At 42.5% G+C, this 24,555-nt stretch overlaps 1 protein-coding gene across 4 annotated transcripts in view; it reads left to right on the top strand.

The window, feature by feature from the left end:
• The window catches only part of AGXT2 (alanine--glyoxylate aminotransferase 2), a 45,072-nt gene extending 27,341 nt beyond the window's left edge, over positions 1-17,731 (top strand). The window contains exons 10-15 of one of the 4 annotated variants that reach the window (XM_067730054.1): positions 5,147-5,279; positions 6,490-6,516; positions 6,940-7,031; positions 8,405-8,554; positions 12,760-12,858; positions 16,611-17,731. In XM_067730054.1, coding sequence (XP_067586155.1) covers positions 5,147-5,279; positions 6,490-6,516; positions 6,940-7,031; positions 8,405-8,554; positions 12,760-12,858; positions 16,611-16,718 — 609 coding nt within the window. In that variant the 3' untranslated portion in view covers positions 16,719-17,731. Of the gene's footprint in view, positions 1-5,146; positions 5,280-6,489; positions 6,517-6,939; positions 7,032-8,404; positions 8,555-12,759; positions 12,894-16,610 lie in introns of all 4 variants that reach the window. The other 3 variants (XM_067730053.1, XM_067730057.1, XM_067730055.1) reach the window with 3 other exon arrangements.
• The last annotated feature ends 6,824 nt before the right edge of the window (positions 17,732-24,555 follow it).

The raw sequence follows: 24,555 nt of genomic DNA, 5'->3' as shown, positions 1-24,555 counted from the left end.
ATGATCAAGGGATCAATCCACAAAAAAGATATGACAATTATAAATATATATGCACCCAACAAAGGAGCACCTCAATACATAAGGCAACTGCTAACAGCTATAAAAGTACAGTAACCCAATAACAGTGGGGGACTTTAACATCTCATGTACACCAATGGACAGATCATCCAAAATGAAAATAAATAAGGAAACACAAGCTTTAAATGACACAATAGATCAGATAGATTTAATTCATATTTATAGGACATTACATCCAAAAACAGCGGATTACACTTTCTTCTCAAGTGGGCACGGAACATACTCCAGGATAGATCACATCTTGAATCATAAATCAAGCCTCAGTAAATTTAAGAAAATTGAAATCATATCAAGCATCTTTTCTGACCACAACCCTATGAGATTAGAAATGAATTACAGGGGGAAAAAATGTAAAAAACACAAACACATGGAGGCTAAACAATACGTTACTAAATAACCAAGAGATCACTGAAGAAATCAAAAAGGAAATCAAAAAATACCTAGAGACAAATGACAATGAAAACACGACAATCCAAAACCTATGGGATGCAGCAAAAGCAGTTCTAAAAAGGAAGTTTATAGCTATACAAGCCTACCACAAGAAATAAGAAACAACTCAAATAAACAATCTAACCTTACACCTAAAGGAACTAGAGAAAGAAGAACAAACAACACCCATAGTTAGCAAAAGGAAAGAAATCATAAAGAGCAGAGCAGAAATAAATGAAATAGAAACAAAGAAAACAATAGCAAAGATAAATAAAACTAAAAGCTGGTTCTTTGAGAAGATTAAAAAAATTGATAAGCCATTAGCCAGACTCATCAAGAAAAAGAGGGAGAGGAATCAAATCAATAAAATTAGAAATGAAAACGGAGAAGTTACAACAGACATGGCAGAAATACAAAGCATCCTAAGAGACTACTATAAGCAACTCTATGCCAATAAAATGGACAACCTGGAAGAAATGGACAAATTCTTAGAAAGGTATAACCTTCCAAGACTGAACCAGGAAGAAATAGAAAATATGAGCAGACCAATCAAAAGTAATGAAATTGAAACTGTGATTAAAAATCTTCCAACAAACAAAAGTCCAGGACCAGATGGCTTCACAGGTGAATTCTATCAAACATTTAGAGAAGAGCTAACACCCATCCTTCTCAAACTCTTCCAAAAATTTGCAGAGGAAGGAACACTCCCAAACTCATTCTATGAGGCCACCATCACTCTGATACCAAAACCAGACAGAGATACTACAAAAAAAGAAAATTACAGACCAATATCACTGATGAATATAGATGCAAAAATCCTCAACAAAATACTAACAAACAGAATCCAACAACACATGAAAAGAATCATACACCATGATTGAGTGGGATTTATCCCAGGGATGCAAGGATTCTTCAATATACACAACTCAATCAATGTGATACACCATATTAACAAATTGAAGAAGAAAAACCATATGATCACCTCAATAGATGCAGAAAAATCTTTCGACAGCATTCAACACCCATTTATGATAAAAACTCTCCAGAAAGTGGGCACAGAGGGAACCTACCTCAACATAATTAAGGCCATATATGATAAACGCACAGCCAACATCATTCTCAATGGTGAAAAACTGAAACCATTTCCTCTAAGATCAGGAACAAGACAAGGTTGTCCACTCTCACCACTATTATTCAACATAGTTTTGGAAGTCCTAGCCATGGCAATCAGAGAAGAAAAAGAAATAAAAGGAATACAAATTGGAAAAGAAGAAGTAAAACTGTCACTGTTTGGAGATGACATGATACTATACATAGAGAATCCTAAAGATGCCACCAGAAAACTACTAGAGCTAATCAATGCATTTGGTAAAGTAGCAGGATACAAAATTAATGCACAGAAATCTCTTGCATTCCTATACACTAATGATGAAAATTCTGAAAGAGAAAGTAAGGAAACAGTCCCATTTACCATTGCAAAAAAGAATAAAATACCTAGGAATAAACCTACCTAGGGAGACAAAAGACCTGTATACAGAAAACTATAAGACACTGATGAAAGAAATTAAAGATGATGCCAACAGATGGAGAGACATACCATGTTCTTGGATTGGAAGAATCAATTGCGAAAATCACTATACTACCCAAAGCAATCTACAGATTCAATGCAATCCCTAGGAAATTACCAATGGCATTTTTTACGGAAGTAGAACAAAATATCTTAAAATTTGTATGGAGACAAAAAAGACCCTGAATAGTCAAAGCAGGCTTGAGGGAAAAAAACAGAGCTGGAGGAATCAGACTCCCTGACTTCAGACTATACTATAAAGCTACAGTAATCAAGACAATACGTACTGGCACAAAAACAGAAACATACATCAATGCAACAAGATAGAAAGCCCAGAGATGAACCCACGCACCTATGGTCAACTAATCTATGACAAAGGAGGCAAGGATATAAAATGGAGAAAAGACAGTCTCTTCAATAAGTGGTGCTGGGAAAGCTGGACAGCTACATGTAAAAGAATGAAATTAGAACACTCCTTAACGCCATACACAAAAATAAACTCAAAATGGATTACAGACCTAAATGTAAGACTGGACACTATAAAACTCTTAGAGGAAAACATAGGAAGAACACTCTTTGACATAAATCACAGCAAGATCCTTTTTGACCCACCTCCTAGAGAAATGGAAATAAAAACAGAAGTAAACAAACGGGGCCTAATGAAACTTCAAAGCTTTTGCACAGCAAAGGAAACCATAAACAAGGTGAAAAGACAACCCTCAGAATGGGAGAAAATATTTGCAAACGAATCAATGGGCAAAGGATTAATCTCCAAATATATAGACAGCTCATGCAGCTCAATATCAAAAAAAACAAACAACCCAATCCAAAAATGGGCAGAAGACCTTAACAGACATTTCTCCAAAGGAGACATACAGATGGCCAAGAAGCACATGAAAAGCTACTCAACATCACTAATTATTAGAGAAATGCAAATCAAAACTACAGTGAGGTATCACCTCACACCAGTTAGAATGGGCATCATCAGAAAATCTACAAACAACAAATGCTGGAGAGGGTACGGAGAAAAGGGACCCCTCTTGCACTGTTGGTGGGAATGTAAATTAATACAGCCACTTTGGAGAAGAGTATGGAGCTTCCTTAAAAAACTGAAAATAGAATTACCACATGATCCAGAAATCCCACTACTGGACATATACCCAGAGAAAAACATAATTCAAAAAGACACATGTGGGCTTCCCTGGTGGCGCAGTGGTTGAGAGTCCGCCTGCCGATGCAGGGGACGCGGGCTCGTGCCCCAGTCTGGGGAGATCCCACATGCCGCAGAGCGGCTGGACCCATGAGCCATGGCCGCTGAGCCTGTGCATCCGGAGCCTGTGCTCCGCAACGGGAGAGGCCACAACAGTGAGAGGCCCGCGTACCGCCAAAAAAAAAAAAAAAAAAAAAAAAAGAATGAATCATCTCTGTTCAACTAAAAGATTCTGTGGAACTGATACTTCTTAGGTGGCTAAACACGGTTTATGGTCCTACATAATTTCACGTGTTGTCCAAGCAGTCTGATCTTTCACCATTCATTGATGGTACTTTGATAGATGAAGTGAAAAATTAAGATAGGCAGAAAGGCAAAATGGATGGATTTGCCATGAACTCTTCCTATGTTATCTCATTTGGGCAAATTCATCAGCTTGTCCAGAGGCCCATAACTAGGAAGTCGGAGACCCAGGATTCGAGCCCACGTCTGTCTGACTCCCACGTCTAAGCTCTTCTCCTACGTTGTTCACTCTCGTCTAATTGTAACCCCCAACATCTGCCTTTGCAGCAGCACCCTGGAGAGAGCAAGAAAATAATCAGGAAGCCTGAGAAGGACCCTTGCTCTTTCAAGTGCATTTCAGAATCAGCTTCAAGTGCCCACACCTCTACCCCAGACCTGCAATGTGTGTATGTGTAGAGAGAGAGATAGACAGACAGCCCAGGAGACTGAGAACCAGAAGGAGATCAAGGAACCTTCACCAAAAAGGCTCTGGCGAAAATTTGCATAGAAATGTTTGTGTGGCTTTATTCACTTAGGCACTTCCGCCATTTTTTTATCCATTCTACAAACACTAAGTGTCTACTTTTATCAGGCACTCTGCTAGGTATTGTGGATAAAGAGAAAAATAAGATACATGTATGCTGGTGATAGTAGTCCAAGGTGAGAAGTTCTGACGGCAGCTTAGGTGCCTTGAGTGGGGGCCCTAGTGCAGCTCAGGAGAATCTTCCTATGCCGAATAATGATGAAACTGTGTCTTGAAAGAGAAGAGGAGTTAGTGAGATGAAGAAGCGGGGAGAGGGCTTTCTAGAAAGAGGAAACAGCATGCACAAAACGACTAAGTTCAACTTAGCTCCATCCTGACTTAACTGACTCAGCTGGGTCCTCCTCATGACTAATTCCCAGGAGGAAAAAGAAATCACAGGGAAAAGGACAACCAGCCTGTCTGGGCTGGGTAGTGGGCACCCCAGCACCAATTTGCTTACTGTAACTCCTGCTTCATCCAGCCTGGGGCAGACACAGCCTTACACATAGGAGATCCTTATCAAGGATTGCTAATCACAATCACCTTTTTCACATGCATTATGTATATGACCCTCACAGCAGCCCTGTGATGTATTGCTATTGTTTCCACTCAACAGAGTTAACATGGATTCAGAGGAGTTAAAAACCATGTCTAGAACCACACAATGCTAGTAACCAGCTTTTGGTGCCTAAAAGGTCAGGTGCAGCCTGGAGGGGTGGGATAGGGAGGGTGGGAGGGAGGGAGACGCAAGAGGGAAGAGATATGGGAACATATGTATATGTATAACTGATTCACTTTGTTATAAAGCAGAAACTAACACACCATTGTAAAGCAATTATACCCCAATAAAGATGTTAAAAAAATAAAAATAAAAGGTCAGGTGCAGAATAAGTGCTTTCTCCATAATAGTATGAGGATGGTGATGATGATGACTGATGATGATGATGATGTTAGGAAGGAGGAGATGGAAGAGGAGGAAAGAGAAGAGACCAGAGAGTCAAGAAAAAACCAACATTTCTTTGAAAGCTTTCCAATGATTTGGGACTTGTTTTCACAGGTGCAGACAGGATTTGGAAGGTTGGGTTCTCACTTCTGGGGCTTCCAAACGCACGGTGTCCTGCCAGATATTGTCACCATGGCTAAAGGGATTGGGAATGGCTTTCCCATGGCAGCAGTTGTGACAACTCCAGGTAGGAACTACAGGCAGTTTTTGTCTGCTTCTGGGTCTCCTGCATCAGCAATGGCAGAAAACATGTGTATTGGAACTTGTGTGGGCTAGAGACAGTGATGGGATTCCCAAGCAATGAAAAAGGGAAACTGTCTGCCAGATGGTAGAAGAGATGGAAGAAAACCAGCCCTTTTTGCTCTTGCTGTAGAGAAGACTAATTCTCCCAGACCCACAATGAAATGCAGGGTTCTACTCTACTGACAACGTCTAGGCAAACGTGCCACAAAAACAAAACCAACACAAGAGATCCTTGCTAAACAACCTGAAGCCAGTGCTGAAGTTTCCAAGGGAATCATATTCTTGAAGGACACCCTGACCTAGTCTTGCCACACCAATAAGCTATAGACTCAAGGTCCAGGTGATAGTTTTCTCTGTTGATCATCAGCAAAACAGCTAAAGACAATACAATCTCACTTTGCTCTAACATTCTATAAAATGAACATTAGAATTAGCTGTATTTCCCATTTTAGTGAGGTTTTACAGAAAAGAATTTTATGAACCATTTAGTGTTGAAAATCTTAAAATTATTTCATTTGTTTTTCCAACCAATAGTAAGCATACTTGAGAGGCTCCAAAGTATAATTAAGTGCCTTGTAAGAGTTCAGTGTTTTTTTTTTGTTTTTTGTTTTTTTTTCTTTTCGGTACGCAGGCCTCTCACTGTTGTGGCCTCTCCCGTTGCGGAGCACAGGCTCCGGACACGCGGGCTCAGCGGCCATGGCTCACAGGCCCAACCGCTCTGCGGTATGTGGGATCTTCCCGGACCGGGGCACAAACCCATGTCCCCTGCATCAGCAGGCGGACTCTCAACCACTGTGCCACCAGGGAATCCCTCAGTGTTTTTACTGAATGAAAAAAGTTACTAAAATGTGGATGTAGAATGTGAAGTATAATGAACTGAATATATACTAACCCTGAAACAATCTTGAAATTATATTATGAAATCCTTGATATGAGATTTTTTAAAAAATATTTCCTTCTTAGTCCCAAGAGTGGAATATAGAAAAAAGGCTTAGCTAATGAAGGTTCCATGTAAGTTCCCATAAATCAAGTTTTAAAGTACTTTTCAATTCATACAACACATTAAAGATTTTTATTATTAAACTTCTCATTGAATAAATAAGCAATTTTTCCTTATCCACCGTATTAGTCAGCTTGGGCTTATTCTCTCACAGGTCTAGAGGCTGAAATCCAAGATCAAGGTATGAGCAGAGTTGGTTTTGGGTGAGATCTCTCTTGCAGATGAACACCTTCTTGCTGTGTCCTCACATGTCCTTTTCCACAGCTAGAAAGGGCTCTGATGTCTCTTCTTCTTAGGAGAATACCAATCCTATTGGATTAGGGCCCCACCCTTATGACCTTAATTACCTCCTTAAAGGCCCTACCTTCAATTACAGTCACATTGCGGGTTAGGGCTTCAACGTATGAATTGGGGTGGGGGAGGGAAGAGACACAATTCCAACCATAACATCCACTATCTGGTGAGTGAAGAATGAATTGGACGCCATGAAATATATTACACGTACATATACAACATGAAGGTAAATATAATCCAAATGCATGATGGGAGATTATAGATAGGAATGTGTCACCCTTTATCCACTTTTATTCTCCACCCCCTCCAGAGATTGCCAAGTCTTTGGCTAAACGCCTGCTTCACTTCAATACCTTCGGAGGGAACCCCATGGCCTGCGCCATTGGATCATCGGTGCTTGAGGTACTTTCCAGCAACCGCATCAACATCACTCAGTTCACCAAACGACTACCTCAAAACTACACACACACTATCAGAACTCTATCACATTTTATGATTAAAGTGAAGAGTTAATTCCTAGTCCATGAATTTAAGTTAGATTTCCAGTTATTATTCTGCCCCCTCCCCCTTTTTAAGATCTACTGTGAGTGCTTCAAGTATTGGATATGAAATAATATGTAATAAACCTCACACACATGGGAAATATAAGAATTTCCCTAGCTAGCTGGTAGCACTGAAATTTCTTTGTCATTTGAGCGGTATTTAATGGATATTTACCAATGGCTATCCTTGATTTCAGTTTAATTTTGGTCCTGTCTTGTATATGCTTCCTTATTTTTGTTGTACTGTCATAAATTAAAAGAGGAAAGAGCAAGTGAGTTCTATGCAATTCCAACAAGGTGATTCAGCTGTGGTTCAGCTCCAGGCCATTGATTTTGCCTGAGGTCTCATCTGTTGAAAAGATTATTTTAAATGCCCTTGCTTATATGCATAATAGCGTTTGCTTAAAAGTGTAATGTATTTCTGGAAGAATGTCCAAGAAATTAATAACAATGGTTTTTTGTGGAGAAGGAAACTTGGTGGCTGGGGAACAGGGATCAGTGAGGCTCATTCTACTCTATGTTTCTGTACTTTCTGATGTTTGAACGAGGCACGTGATTCACTTATTCAAAAAAATTAAATTTAAAACTATTTTTCAATAAAAATAAGTAAAAGCTGCCCTTGCAAATTAAAAAGTATCTTCAAATATGATTAAATCTCAAAATGAGAAAGTGTAAGTAGGATGTGTCATTTATTTCATTCTGTAGACATTGCCAGCTTACATTTTTTAAGTCCTGTGTCGCCTCAACCAATTTAGCAGATAGAGAGGATTTAGGTGAACAAGTAGGTCTTAAAAACATCAGGTTCTGCCTGGAGTCATGCAGTTATTATCAGCTGGTTATAAGTGTAGTATACTGCTTGTGTTTGGTCAGGAATCACAGGTCTCTGCTGTGGGTGGAAGTAGGTGAAAATCCTTTTATTGAATATATATCTCAGGTGCCCTGACTGTGGGTCCACAAAGAGCTCAACACTGAGACGTCTCTTTTATTTTTTCCTAAATTTTTACCCACCCTGAAGATGAGGAGGGTAGGGGGGAAGCATCCCCTCTACCAAGAATTTTTTTTCTCCCTACAGCAGATCTTTTTGTAGGACAAGTTATGGCCATACTAGACTTTGGGTTCCATTTGTCTGGTCAAGTTTTTGTAAAGAGGTTCACATACATTTATATCTCCATGTTTCTCGGTCCGTTTTAAAACTTTTTTAATGCAAGGCCATTTGGGGCTTTCTCTCAACAGGTAATTAAAGAAGAAAATCTACAAGAAAACAGCCAGGAAGTTGGCACCTATATGTTACTGAAGTTTGCTAAGCTGAGGGATGAATTTGAAATCGTTGGAGACGTCCGAGGCAAAGGCCTCATGATAGGAATAGAGATGGTGAAGGATAAGGTAGGTTGTGATCTGCTGTTCTCTGCAGTCTCTGTGTGGGGGGGGGGTTGGCGGCAAGAGTTAAAGTAGGAAGCCTCAGCTACAAGCTCATTCATTCTCAGGAAGAGAGCACACAAGGACAGCAAGACTGAGCAAAGCTCATTAGAGATGAGTCGGGAGTGTTGAGTATGAAGGACAGGCTAGCTGGTCATCTAGAGTCCTAGAGTGCCGAATAGCATTTGCAAAAGGGAGTTGATGTTATTCTTGCCAGACTAGGCAAAGAGCAATGGTAATGAATATTTTGAATTAAAAATATAAGGAAGGGAGGAAATTACTGGGGGAGGGGCAGGGGGACAGAGAGCTAGCGGAAGTAAGGGGGAAGGGCCAGGAGAAGGTTGTGGTGTTGGTTTGGGGCGAGGATGTTAAAGATTTATAGGGTTTTGTATTTGTTTGTTTGTTTGTTTGTGAATGGACTTCAATCTCCCAAGTAACAAGGGCGGAATGTGACTTTCTGATGACCTACTGCAAGGTGACCTCAAATCGATATGACAATTGAACTTAGCATTGCCCTTAAGCCAGTGATTCTTCGCAAGGTTGCTGTGTCTGTTTTTCACCCTCCACTGTTCTCCCAATTCCCTAGCCTCAAAACCACAAGATAATCTGTGACCCCTTCCCTCTCCTTAGTTCTAACGTCAAGTTTTATTGATTCTTTCTTTGCCTTGTTTCTCAAATCTTTCCCTCTGTTGTTACTGCTGCCCCTAGGGTCCATGTCAGTAGGAAATTGTCCCAATCCTCCATAAATGCAAACTCTAGATCCTCTGGGGGGAGTGACAGCAGGGGAATCTTGGCACAGGAATCAATAGTCAGACCAGCCCCTTCACCCTAATTCTTATCCATGGGTGACTTCTTGCTGTTGGCTCTCATCACACCACCCTAGTCTAGAAGGACTGTGTTCAGTTCTCTCAATATTCAGACTAGACCATGGATATAACACTCTCCCATTAGTACCACACAGCAGAGCCAGTGAAAAGCAGGAATGTTTGAACCAGATTTGAAAGCTAAGGGAAGACAGCAGGAAAATAAGAGTAACATGGGACTAGGCCCTCTGGCTCGCAGGCCGTAACATACCTTCAGCTTGGGGCTCCATCAAGGGCTGTTTTAAGGCTCAGAAGAGTCCATTCCAGTTCCCCCCCCCAAGAGGTCCCTCGAGGATGCCTAGATGCCTCAAAGCCCAGACTCCACCAAAGAAAGCCCAGTGAAAGAGGAGGCGTTCGTCCCTTTCCCACTAATCCGAAGCCAACTTCTGTGCACTCCGAGACGTGTGAACAGAGATGCTCTTCAGAACTTGAGTTGTCATGGTAAAACATCAGAATCCCATTGATACAGAGCAAGCTAAAGGATGGTACGTCCATACTACATGGCACAGAAATACATGTGACATGGAAAGATGTGCAAACTGTATTGCGGAAAAAATTAAAATCTCTCACACTCACTGTCTAAAGAGCTCCTTTGAAAGGCTCTTTCAAATCATGTATTTGTTGACTCGGTTTTCACGTATAAATACCTTCTTTTCCTAAATAAACTGTACACTTTTGAGGCCAGGAAATACACAGACGGTGAGTGCTTTATCCATGTTTGTTGATTGATTTCCGGCTCCTGCAACACTTCAGACCACATTCATGTAATTAAAACAGCTCAGAACTTGGCTTTAATGCTATACAGTATAACCCAGAATCAAAACTCCCATGAGCAGTTAGTAAGGATGTGAATTGGATACAGCCCTTTGGACAGAAATTTGTCTGTATCTATCAAAATTTTACATGTATACATTTTGACCTAGCCATTCCACTTAGAGTGATGTGTCCTAAAGAAATATACACAGAAGTGTGTAAAGATATAAATGAGTGGGGATGTTTGCAGCATTCTTATGATCATAAACAAAAATTGAAAATAACATAAATGTCCAAAACTAAGAGATTAAACAAATTGCTCTACCAACAAACAACAAAATACTAGGTAATCTTTAAGAAGACTAGGTCCAGGGACTTCCCTGGTGATCCAATGGTAAAGAATCCACTTTACAATGCAGAGGACACAGGTTTGATCCCTGGTCAGGGAACTAAGATCCCACATGCTGCAGGGCAACTAAGCCTGTGCACCACAACTACCGAGCTCACACGTCTCAACTAGAGAGCCTGCGTGCCACAAACTACAGAGCACATGCACTCTGGAGCCTGCGCGCCACAACTACAGAGAGAAAACCCCCAAGCCACAACTAGAGAGAAGTCGTGCACCACAAGGAAGAGCCCGGGAGACTTAACGAAAGATCCTGAGTGCTGCAACTAAGACCCGACACAGCCAAAAAGAAATAAAATAGCTAAATAAAATTTTTTAAAAAAGAAGACTAGGTCCAAATACACTGACATGGAAAGATGTTCGGGATACATTGTAAATTGTTCAAAGCAAATTGCAGAACATTATAAAGTATGACATTTTTTAAAATATGCATTTAAATGTATGTATATGCATAGAAAAAGTGTCTAGTTCCCACTAATTACCAACAGGTAGTATCCCTAGGAGTAGGATTGGAGAAGGGGAAACGTTTCATTTTTACTTAGTGCATTTGCATATCGCTTTCAGGACTTTTTCCCAATAACCCTGCATTACTTTTATAATTGTTTAAATGAAGACTTATCCCTCAAAAACGGCAAAAAATAAATAAATAAATAACCACAAAGCTACATTACATCCCTGAGAAGAGGTTAGTTACTAACACGCCCATTTGATTATGGAGTGATTGGGACTTAGACCCGAGCACAGGGCCCGGGCAGGCTGTCCTGTGGCTTTGCCTCATTAGCTTTTCTGACAGTGCTTTTCTGTTCGGAATGCCTACAAGATGTTCAATTAGTCATAGCAGTTGAGCCCAGGGGGTAATAGAATGCACAAAGGAGCAGGGAGCGTGCTGGCCCAGACCAGGCTAAAGCCAAACAAAGTCCACCTCTCCAGACCCTTGATAGCCACCAAGGCCCATCAACCCAACTGCCCCTGAGGAACCCTTTCTGACCTCTGACCTCTCGTCCCCCAAACCATATTTGACTTCTTTCCAGCTTTCACAGTTTAGCCTTAAATTATATTGTCGTGTTTTAGTCTTTCCTCATGAGAACATTAGGGGCAAGCAGGATGACATTTTAGGATCAATGAGGAAATGCTGTTCTTTTCCCCATCCTGGTCCTCCATTATCTAGTAGTGGGAAAGTTTGAATAGTATTTTCTGTATCTTAAAGCTTCACAATGGACTTGACTAAGTTGCAGCATTTGTGCTCACAGACTCAGAAGTCCCCAGCCCAGTGTCATCAAAAGGGTACTAGAATACCTGGGCCCACAGGAAGGGACAACCTTCAGATGCCAAGTGACCTGAAACATCCTCTAGGCTCCAGAGAGCTTACCTTTCCTGACCCTGGAGGATTAAGTCTTGGGTGAGAAAGAGCAAATTCCACAAGCAGGGAAGATGAGGACAAACAGACCCACCCCAGTTGCCCAGGCCATACTATGGCCCAGAGAAAGCTTGGACCGTTTATGCCCTTGTGCAACTTCACAGCCATTTCCTGGACTTTGAAATGAATTTTTTACATGGACAAAACAAAGTGAAGAGCTGAGGACAATTTCCACATAAATAAAGCAAACTCCAAATACGGCTATTAAAGAACCAAGCTCCCGGGCTTCCCTGGTGGCACAGTGGTTGAGAGTCCGCCTGCCGATGCAGGGGACACGGGTTCGTGCCCCGGTCCAGGAAGATCCCACATGCCGCGGAGCGGCTGGGCCCGTGAACCATGGCCGCTGGGCCTGCGCGTCCGGAGCCTGTGCTCTGCAACGGGAGAGTCCACAACAGTGAGAGGCCCGCGTACAGCAAAACAAACAAACAAACAAACAAAAAAAGAACCAAGCTCCCAGGGTAACCAACTGCAGAGCCAAGATTCACTGACGGTCTATATTCAGCTTCATCTTGTCTTTGGGAATTTGGGATGAACTGGGATAAAAGCAAATATTTTCAATAACACCCCCCACAGAAAGAAATCCAATTCAGCAATGAATAGCTTTATTCAATTACTGGGGGAGAGAGGTTGAGAGGGAGAGAAGAGCATTGATTGCTTGAGTTGCATTTTATTCCTCTTAGAAATAATGTCTTGAATCATTCAAATGCCAAATATTTTTAAAATGTATTTGCAGACGAGCCGCCAGCCTCTTCCCCGTGAAGAAGTAAATCAAATCCACCAGGACTGCAAACGCATGGGGCTTCTGATTGGCAGGGGTGGCACTTTTTCTCAGGTAACAAGAAGGCTGGCCTTTACCTATCACTTTAGGTAGGCATCTCCCTGAGGTCCCAGTGCTGGCCCCTTTTCTTCACCCTTATGCTAGGGGACCCAGTTCCGCTTCCTCTAGGCTTAGTGCTCACACGTTTTCAAAAGAAAGGGACAGTGAAGCCCTCGGGCCACTAGAGGGCGCTGTGTGAAATGGTTTGGTTACCGCGGCTCGGCAGGGAATATACACAGAGGACAGTCTAAGGAGGCAAAACTGCACAGACAAAGCAGAGGACTTACACGACAGGTCATAATAGTGTCGTAACAGTCACGCGTACCCAGTTTGTCTCACGTGTGAATGAGTTCTAACCTCTGAAAGCTCAGTCCTAGTCTTTTTTAACTCAGCCCTGAGCTCTGACTCTGACCTGCAACCCTGCTAAGCCTTAGTGGCCGCTGTGGCCAGGAGCAACGTCATGGTGCTGGCAGCCCCGCCAGGTCCCTAATGCAGAACTCAAAATCAGCCACTCCCAGTGCCCTTCACTCTCAGGCTGGCAGAGGCAGAGAACAAGCTCTCCCCGCCCCCTTCCTGGGAAAGCCAAGTACAAGCCCCACGGTCGGGACCCTGGTGTGGCCCTGCCGCGGGCATGGGCTGCTACTGTAAAGTGATCTGCTCCTCCATCCGTCACACCAGCAGGACCCTCTCCAGGGATTCGCTCCGGGGCCGAGATTTAAGATGTAGGGTCACTCCTACTCATCCCCTACTTTGCTCTTGGCCTTCGGCATCCTTCTCTCCCGTTTTAAACATGCGTCATTCTTCCTAGTTTCCCTGCTTCACTGCTGCCTCTCACTTGATTTCAGCGAACACCCTCGCCTGGTGCTTCACAGAGAAAATGGGAGCTATTAGGCAAGATCTCTATAGAAGCTCATCTGTCCCCCAAGCCTTTTCCCACCTCCTTTCCTAAAGGTTAGAGAATGAGATGTCTCTCCGTGCTCTTGACCCTCCACTTAGGGAAACAGATGTTCTCTTGTTTCTGCAGTTTATTTCAACTTCCCCTCAGCCTGTGAACAAACAGACTGAAAGCTCTTCCAGCCCAAACCAAACCATAGCAAACAAAACCAGAATGAGCGCTTTTGCTGGGAAATGCTGAGTTTTTTCTAGTCCTGGTCCCAGATATTTTTCTATATGAATCAGACAGAGTAAGTTAATGATTCAAAATCCTAAGACGGGCTACTTCTAAAGACAGAAAACAATTCATTGTTTACTTGCTTAGTTAGTCCTTAGTCGTCCGGCACACACTTGAGTCCTAGGCAGTCACTGCTTGGCTGGATACTAGAGCTACAGTGAGAAATAAGATCTGTCCCTCCCTCCATGGAACTGGCAGAGGAGAAAGACTTAAACAGAAAATGATAATACAATCTAGTAAGCTTGCCGATAACCACACGAAGGGATAGTATACACTGTTCTAAATGTTTTTCATATGTTGACTCATTTAATGCTCTCAACACACCTATGAAATAAGTACTCTTATCCTTATTTTACAGATGAAGAAAAAGAGGCACAGAGAGGCTAGGTAAATTGCCCAAGTCACACAGTTAGTAAGTGGCAGAACCAGGATCCAAATTCAGGCAGTCTGATTTCTGAATCTGTCCTCGGAGGAGAGTAAACCCGAGGGGACGAGACTGGAGGCCGGGAGTCCAGGTGGAGGCTAATGATGCTGTCTGAACTTGACCAGCAGCCGTAGGGATAGAGGAGACATCCAGAGAGCAATGTGGCAGTGAAATGCCCAGGACTTGGGTATAAAGGGATGAGTGCTGCTTTGAACTTGCTCTCCTTCTATCTATAGACAAGTCTGTAGCTCAGAGGAAAGAATCGAGGTGAGGATCACGATTTGGGGGTCATCAGCATAGAAGTGGGGAGAGGAGGAAAGCTTCTGGGAAGGGAGTCTAGATGCGAAATGCAGAGGGATGAGGATAGACACCTGGGTCACGTCAACTTTTAAAGGGCAGGTGGAATAAGAGGTACCCAGATGGAGACACAAAATGGGTGGAGAGCTGTGAGGAGAGCTAGGAGGGTGTGGAGTCATGGGAGCCAGAGTGGGGAGGTTCTGGAAGGGGGAGCAACAGAAGTTCCACATGCAGAAGAGAAGGCCAGAAAGGATGAGGGCTGGAACGTGCCCGTCGGATTCCCCAGGGTGGGGTCAGAAGGTTGATGGGACACAAACCAGGCTGCAATGAGTTGAGATGTGAATAGAGGGAAGGCAGAGTGGAAAATAATGGCCAATAGCATCAACCAGTCCTTTTATTTTTATAAGTTTGATGAAAGGAAGGATAGTATTTGTATGGTAGCTGGAAGAGACCAGGAGGGTCAACACATTTTTATCTGTGGTTTTATGTGTGGTTTGGATTTAGATTATGAGAGCTGTAAGCCTGCTTGGTTTTTGTTGTTGTTGTTGTTGTTGTTTTTGCGGTACGCGGGCCTCTCACTGCTGTGGCCTCTCCCGTTGCGGAGCACAGGCTCCGGACGCACAGGCTCAGCGGCCATGGCTCACAGGTCCAGCCGCTCCGCGGCATGTGGGATCTTCCTGGACCGGGGCACGAATCCGTGTCCCCTGCATCGGCAGGCGGACTCTCAACCACTGCACCACCAGGGAAGCCCAAAGCCTGCTTGTTTATAGGCTGAGGGGAAGTTGAGGAGAAGGTGAAGATGCAAGAGAATGCAGGGATGTTTCCTGGAGGGAAGGTGATGGGAGAAGCAAGGGCCAAAGGCACAGGTGGAAAATTTGGAGTCGAATCGTAGATGGTTTGTTCCTTGAACCTTCAGCCTAGGATATAAGAATGCACGTGGGAGCAAGCAAGTTTATAGAAAGGTCTTGCTTGACAGTTTCTGAGGAGCATGAGGCAAGACTGTCTATGAAACAGAGTGAGGGGTGTAGGAACTGAGTGAGGAAAGTGAGAGGAATGGAAATTAGAATGGCAAAGGCGAGAGGACCTGAACCTTTAGGACACCAGCAGAAGTAGGACCCTGCATTCCTTGTGGTGTCTGTCCACCAGCGGTGTGATTTTCTTTCCCACTTCTCAGCTCTCTATGTTGGAGCAAAACAGTTCTATTAGAGCTTTGATGGGACCTGGGACTTTGCTGTGTGTGTGCAGCAGCGGAAGGGTAGGAAGGCAAGCAGAGTGAGGGGGCAGGTGAGAGAGGGGTTCATGTCCTCAAGCCTGTGCTCCAAGCTGGGTAGGAAAAGGAGGATGAGATCTGAGTGGGGTGACGGACCTGAAGCTCATGGAGGGAGGAGGAGACTGAAGTTTTCATGGGAAGGGCAGATGCACTGGGAATCAGAAATTGAAGAATCCCTAGTGAAGAGGAGGCCCGTGGTGCTGGCCTGGGGTGTGAGTGGATGCAGATGAAGGTTCCTGGCGTCATGGCGATCAAGAAACTGAGACGCTAGTTTGTTGGGCTGCACACAGGGCCACAGAAGGCAACCTCGGTGATGGCAGAAACGGAGGGTAGATAGAGGCCTAAGACCTCAGTGGAGGTGGTGGAAGGACCAGGAGGTCAGCAGGTGACAAAAAGGAAAAGGGGCTGAGCGGATGGTACCAGAATTTTTGAGACTAGAGGACGAATGGCCTGGATACAGCACTGGGGAGGAGGAGACGAGCCCTTGAGGGAAACATAAGGAATGTCATGAAAACAAGGTGTTCGATTCTTAATCTAATGCATTTCCTTTAAGTCGTAGTTGATTCTATGATGATCCGTTGCTCTATTTTCCTTTATCTCCTCAGACATTCCGCATCGCACCCTCGATGTGCATCACGAAACCAGAAGTTGATTTTGCAGTGGAAGTATTCCGTTCTGCCTTAATCCAACACATGGACAGCCAAGACAAATAATTTTTTGAAAAAAGAACCACAAGCCTCAAGAACTTCCCACTTATGTTCAAGGGTTAATTTGAGAAATTTCAGAACCACTGGTATAAGTTGTAAATGGTTGACTGCCTACCGGCCATATTTGTTAATGGAGCCCCTGTTACCTTGAGAAAGCCATCCCTCAGGAAAGGGTCTGTATCCCTAGCTCAGAAAATAAATCCTAATTAGTCTAGATTAGTTATGCTAATTTTATTCTCCTTTGCGGTGAATGTTTACACCTGATATGTGACATGATTCCTGCAGGAAAATCTTTTGGTGGAGGTGCCTTCGGGAAAAGATTTCTTCATCCTCTGCTCTTCGTCTCCAGAAGAGATGTGTTCGTCCTGCATTGAAGCATCAGATGTCAGGATAGGACTGCTCCAACCACCGTCAGCCACTTTGTGGCCCTGAGAACAAAGCTTATTTGCTGAGGTTGGAAGGTGGAGCGAAGCTGAGTCCTTAGTGATGTCAAAGGGCCACTGATTTAACCAATCCTGGAGCCCCCTTACCTTGGGGCTTCTTGTTAGAAAATAAGTTCAGTGCATCACACAAGCCTTTTTCATTTAAGTTTTCTCTTACTGCAGCCATAAGCATCCTGGGAAATTATGCAGACAATACCCCACGTAGATAACTGTCCTCTCCTCTAACTCCCCTAAAATGTCTATCAGAGCCTCCTTTGTTTCCACTGCCATCATCTCACCCTGGACTAAATTCTCGTTACTCCTATTATAATAGTCTCCAAGACCAGAAGTTCCCCAACTTTATAGTCATTAGAATGCACATTCATAGTGCTTCTTTCCCATATGTATGCACTATTTGTCTTAAAATTGACTTAATATTTTTCCTTAATCTGACTTTTTTTACTTAGATGTATTTGATAGTAATGTTTCTATCATTATAATAGATGAGAAATCAGTACTACTTGTCACAACTGGAAAGTGCTCATAAAATAGAGTGAACGCAAAACGATGTAATTCAGGTCTAGCAAAATACAGTTTCTTGAAGACATTCTCAGCCTGAGGCTTGTCCTCTCTTTGTTCAAAAGGGAATTTAGGGGGCTTCCCTGGTGGCGCAGTGGTTGAGGGTCCGCCTGCTGATGCAGGGGACACGGGTTCGTGCCCCGGTCCGGGAAGATCCCACATGCCGCGGAGCGGCTGGGCCCGTGAGCCATGGCCGCTGAGCCTGCGCGTCCGGAGTCTGTGCTCCGCAACGGGAGAGGCCACAACAGTGAGAGGCCCGTGTAAAAAAAAAAATTTTAAAAAAGGGAATTTAGGGGGGAAAAAAGAGCTTACAGAGTGTTTGAGGGGTGTAAAAGGATACTGGCAAGCTGAGTCCCTCTCCTTAACACAAACAGAAGATCCACAGAACTGAATGGGAAGTAACTTTCTCAGCACCGTAATTTGATGTTTATTTAAGCTGTGTCCCAGTTTGAAGCCACGTCCTAATGATTTACCCCTGAGGTGTCTGTTCCGCTAAGATAACCTACACCTCACTGCCAGATTTGTCTCCCTCGGACATTGACTTAAACATGTCCTTCTCTTGCACAAAACCTTCCAGTGGCCCCCCATTACCCCCCAGATAAGATCAGAACCCCTGTAAGAAGGAGCTTAATGCCCTCTAGTATCCAATATCCAAATAGAGCAAACACTTTAGAAAAGCTCTGTTTGGGCGCAGTGGAAAGATGATTGTATTACAAGCCAAATAACCTGAATTCTAAATTCAGCTCTCCCATTTATTTGCTACAGATGACCTTGGGCAAGACTTTTGATCTCTTTTTAACCTCATCTTGTTCCCAGGCAGATCAGTACTTGCCCTTCCTTCCTCCTGAGTTGTACTGGGAATCAAGTAGTCTAACAGACGGAAAAGTGCTTAAAAACTAGAGAACTATGCAAATAGCAATTTTTTCCTTTCAAGCCACATTTCCCTTCTTTCCTTCACTACGGAGTCTCCCAAGAGCAGCCTTTGTGCTCCTGTATGCTTCCTTCCTTCCCGTTCGTGCCTCAACAACTAAGACCCCGTTCTGGCCTCTCGTTCCTTGACAAGTGCCTTCTCAAAAGGCCACCAGTGACTTCCTTACGGCCAAAACTTAACACTTCCTTTGAATGTGCTTTCTCAACAACTGCTCCTTCTTGAGTTGATTCCCTCGGCTTCTGCAGTGTGGTCCTTTTATCTCAGATGTACCTTCTTAGTCTCCCCTGGAAACTCCTCCACGACAGGGTTCTGTCCTGGGCCATCTCTTCCTCCATGCTAGACCCCCTCCCTATGGGCAACCTCATCCACTTAGGAGATTTCCCTTATCTCGACTATACCGAGGACTTGCAAATATTCATCTTCAGTCTCAACGTTTTTGCTGAACCCCAACTCCAAGGTTCTAACTGTCTGGACACCTTCATTTGGATGTCACAAGGACACTTCAAATTCAACATTTCTAACACAAAACACACTAAATTTCTCTCCTACGACGAATCCCTTCTTGATTAATGAGCCTTTTGTCTCAGGCTCATCATTTAGGGCATTATTTTTCTCCAAGTTATCTTTTTGCCTCTCATATGACTAAGTGTCATAAATACTTTCTCCAACATAATTTTTCCAATATGGCTCATTTATACCAAAACCGCCTTAATTTGTGCCGTCATCTTCTTTCCTGAACTATTTCAGCCACCTCCTAACTGGTATTCTGGACGCCTTCCCAATCCATTCTCTACACTGATTCCAAAGCCAGTTAATTAAAGGATAAGTATGATCCCATCTCCCATCTTTTGAAGGCTTTGAGGGCTCCCTATTACTCATGGAACAAAGTCCAAATTCCAACTATTATGGCATTCAAGACCCTTCACAACTTGTCCCCAGACCAAGTTTTCATGTTTTACTCCCTTTGTTCCTTTCGTGTCATGTATATTGGTTCTTAGCTCCTATAATTCACTCTACCTGGTACGTTCTTCTGCTCTTCTTTGTGAATGAAAATTATGGGATCAGGGAGATTGGACAAGAAAGGCAACACTTCTTTGTTATTCTTCAAGGCCTTCCCATTCTCAGTATTTCTTTCCTTTCAAGATAAAGAAAAAGGGGGAGGGATTTCCCTGGTGGCTCAGTGCCTAAGACTCCACACTCCCAGTGCAGGGGGCCCAGGTTCGATCCCTGGTCAGGGAACTAGATCCCACATGCATGCTGCAACTAAGAGTTCACATACCATAACTAAGGAGCCCGCTGGCCACAACTAAGGAGCACATGTGCCACAACTAAGGAGTATGCCTGCTGCAACTAAGACTCGGTGTAACCAAATAAATAAATTTTAAAAAAGAAAAAGGGGGAAACATTGAAAATAATGTTTATAATAACCGTTTAGAAATTTAATAAAATATGAAGGGAAAACAACAAAATATAAATTTAAAATAAAAAAAAAAAGGTTTCATGCTTAGGCCAAGATCCCTGCCAGGACACCCTCTCCTGGAGGAAGGATGCTGAGGGATTTAATTGTTCAGATAAATTCATCGGACATATTCCTTGTGGCTTCCTGAGTCCTACAGGATCTTGTATACACCTAGGAGTACACCCTGTTAGTCTCCCACCTCCTGGAATCTTTGTAGAGTAAAAGCCAGCAATGGAATTCTGAAATGTAGCCAGGTTCTAGGTCTCATTTCTTGACTATGAAGTTTGTATAACTCTATCTAAGTGCTTTGACCAGGATAAACTGCTCCTCTTTCTTGAAGAGCATTTGGGGATTTAAAATGTGTAAGCCATCGGAGGTATGGAGCAGAAAGGGCAAACATTGTGGCCTTGGAGCATGTATTCATTTCTTTCACTAGTTTATAAACATGATGGATTCCTACTTCTTTCCATCTGGAACCATGGGTAGGAGTTTAGCACCACCATTTCTTGCCCTTCCATTTTCTGCTCTACCCACAGGAGGTGGGATGTAAGCCAGCTTACATAAGACAAGAAGCCCACATGCTTGCCAAGCTCTTTTTTATTTCCTTTCTTGTTGAAACTGCCTGAAGTGAAGATAATGAACACTCAGCTCACGTAAACTTTTTCCACACAAGGAACACATTGGCAGTTAATCATGTGATGAGAATATAATATTAAAATGTTAGCAACTGTTTAAAAACCCTTGACATGACAATCCACTCAGGAGGGAGTAATTAAAAAAAAAAATCAAACTTTGATTATACCATTAATAATAATAATTATAAAGAGATGTAAAATAACACTGATAAACTGGTAATACAGTAATAAACTACACTCTTATTTGTGTTTTAAAGCTCCATCTTTTACATCAGTGTCGTTTTTAACTTTCCAGTAATTCAAAGTAATCTCAAAGGTATCTCTAAACTATGGGAGGACTTGATCCTTCTTCCACCTTTAAATCCCACTTAAATCTCAACAACATTGTCCACTTCATCATCACTTAATTCCAGAGCATCACAGTCTAGTTTCAAAGGTAGGTTTGAAGACTCTGGTCAGTGCAGCCGCAGATTGCTCGGGTTAATTAAAGCTGAAGCCTCATTTCCAGCTGAGGCACAAACAGTAAAAATGGTGCAGCTTTGCCCATTAGAAACAGGAAAACTAGAACAAGACACCACAAAGCATCTCAACAAAAACAAAAGGGCCGCCTAACTTAGCAAGAGTGAAGACACAGAACCAAAGGCTCAATTATGTCAATACCTTTAGGTTTATTCAGATAAAGGTAGGTCAGCTTGGTCTGACTGGTGACAGACGTAAGGAGTGTTGGCAGAACCAGCAGTGCTAGTAATCCAGGATGGAGAACATAGAGAGACATCAAAAACACAATTTAATCAAGAACTGGCTGGGGGGAGGGGGTCCTTGCAGACAGCAACTAATGAAAACACAACATGCCACAGAGGCAGCCTGCACAAGCTCTCCACCTGATTTGTTTTGGGCAAATTAACCTCTCTGAGCTGAAGCTTCCTTGGGTCCAAAAAAGAGGATAATATAATCCCATGGATCCCTTGGGAGGATTTAAATAAGCAAATACACTGACAGCTGCTCAATTAATATTAACTCTTTCCTTAGTGTCACTTTCCTTTTGAACTAAGAACTTCCTTATTTGCACTTGGCTCTCACCATCTTGGGATAATGTTGATTCCTGTGGATACATCTTATCTCCTAACCAAACTCTAAACTCCTGGCAAGGTGACCTTGTCTTCTCCATCCTCATATACATCAGGCCTAACACAGTGTCCCTCACTGAAAGGCAAAGACTAACTCCTGATGGTGCTGTATGCATTTTACCCGTAGGTGGTACAGTGCCACCAACAGCTTAAGGCAGCAATTACCCATCTGAAATAAACAGTTAGCCATTTGGGAGCTGAGATTGGAAAGGACTCTATGTTTGCAGCCGGGTGGTTGACAGGGTCTTGGTGCTCTGGCCGGGTGTCAGGCCTGAGATTCTGAGGTGGGAGAGCTGACTTCAGGACATTGGTCCACCAAACACCTCCCAGCCCCATGTAACATCAAACGGCAAAAGCTCTCCCAGAGATCTCCATCTCAACACTAAGATCCAGCTCCACTCAACGACCAGCAAGCTACAGTGCTGGACACCTCATGCCAAACAACTACCAAGACAGGAACACAGACCCACCCATTAGCAGAGAGGCTGCCTAAAATCATATTAAATTCACAGACACCCCAAAACACACCACCAGACATGGTCCTGACCACCAGAAAGACAAGATCCAGCCACATCCACCAGAATACAGTCACCAGTCCCCTCCACCAGGAAGCCTACAAAACCCACTGAACCAACCTTTGCCACTGGGGGCAGACACCCAAAACAACGGGAACTACAAACCTGCAGCCTGCGAAACGGACACCCCAAACACAGTAAGTTAAGCAAAATGAGAAGACAGAGAAACACACAGCAGATGAAGGAGCAAGGTAAAAACCCACCAGACCAAACATATAAAGAGGAAATAGGCAGTCTACCTGAAAAAGAATTCAGAGTAATGATAGTAAAGATGATCTAAAATCTTGAAAATAGAATGGAGAAAATACAAGAAATGTTTAACATGGACTTAGAAGAACTAAACAGCAAACAAACAATGATGAACAACACTATAAATGAAATTAAAAATTCTCTTGAAGGAATCAATAGCAGAATAACTGAGGCAGAAGAACGGATAAGTGATCTGGAAGATAAAATAGTGGAAATAACTACTGCAGAGCAGAATAAAGAAAAAAAGAATGAAAAGAATTGAGGACAATCTCAGAGACCTCTGGGACAACATTAAACACACCAACATTCAAATTATAGGGGTCCCAGAAGAAGAAGAGAAAAAGAAAGGGACTGAGAAAATATTTGAAGAGATTATACTTGAAAACCTTCCTAATATGCGTAAGGAAATAGTCAATCAAGTCCAGGGAGCGCAGAGAGTCCCATACAGGATAAATCCAAGGAGAAACACACCGAGACACATGTTAATCAAACTATCAAAAGTTAAATACAAAGAAAAAATATTAAAAGCAGAAAGGGAAAAGCAACAAATAACATAAAAGGGAATCCCCATAAGGTTAACAGCTGATCTTTCAGCAGAAACTCTGCAAGCCAGAAGGGAGTGGCAAAACCTATTTAAAGTGATGAAAAGGCAAAACCTACAACCAAGATTACTCTACCAAGCAAGGATCTCATTCAGATTTGATGGAGAAATTAAAACCTTTACAGATAAGCAAAAGCTAAGAGAATTCAGCACCACCAAACCAGCTCTACAACAAATGCTAAAGGAACTTCTCCAGGCAGGAAACATAAGAAAGGAAAAGACCTACAATAACAAACCCAAAACAATTAAGAAAATGGCAACAGGAACATACATATCGATAACTACCTTAAATGTAAATGGATTAAATGCTCCAATTAAAAGACGTAGACTAGCTAAATGGATACAAAAACAAGACCCGTACACAGGCTGTCTACAAGAGACCCACTTCAGACCTAGGGACACATACAGTCTGAAAGTGAGGGGATGGAAAAAGATATTCCATGCAAATGGAAATCAACAGAAAGCTGGAGTAGCAATTCTCATATCAGACAAAATAGACTTTAAAATAAAAACTATTACAAGAGACAAAGAAGGACACTACATAATGATCAAGGGATCAATCCAAGAAGAAGGTATAACAATTGTAAATATTTATGCACCTAATATAGGAGCATCTTAATACATAAGGCAAATGCTAACAGCCATAAAAGGGGAAATCAACAGTAACACAATCATAGTAGGAGACTTTAAGACCTCACTTTCACCAATTGACAGATCATCCAAAATGAAAATAAATAAGGAAACACAAGCTTTAAATGATATTTTAAACAAGATGGACTTAATTGATATTTATAGGATATTCCATCCAAAAACAGTAGATTACACTTACTTCTCAAGTGCTCATAGAACATTCCCAGGATAGATCATACCTTAGATCACAAATGAAGCCTCAGTAAATTTAAGAAAATTGAAATTGTATCAAGTAACTTTTCTGACCACAATGCTATGAGACTAGATATCAATTACAGGAAAAAATCTGTGAAAAATACAAACACATGGAGGCTAAACAATACACTACTAAATAACCAAGAGATCACTGAAGAAATCAAACAGGAAATCAAAAAATACTGAGAAACAAATGGCAATGAAGACATGATAACCCAAAACCTATGGGATGCAGCAAAAGCAGTTCTAAGAGGGAAGTTTATAACAATACAGTCCTACCTCAAAAGAGAAGAAACATCTCAGATAAACAACATAATCTTACACCTAAAGCAATTAGAGAAAGAACAACAGAAGAACCACAGAGTTAGCAGAAGGAAAGA

Source organism: Pseudorca crassidens, chromosome 3, assembly GCF_039906515.1.
Source record: "Pseudorca crassidens isolate mPseCra1 chromosome 3, mPseCra1.hap1, whole genome shotgun sequence".
NCBI classification, from domain to species: Eukaryota; Metazoa; Chordata; class Mammalia; order Artiodactyla; family Delphinidae; genus Pseudorca; species Pseudorca crassidens.
The sequence above is the reverse complement of the archived record's forward strand: the minus strand, read 5'-3'. Positions and strand labels throughout refer to the sequence as shown.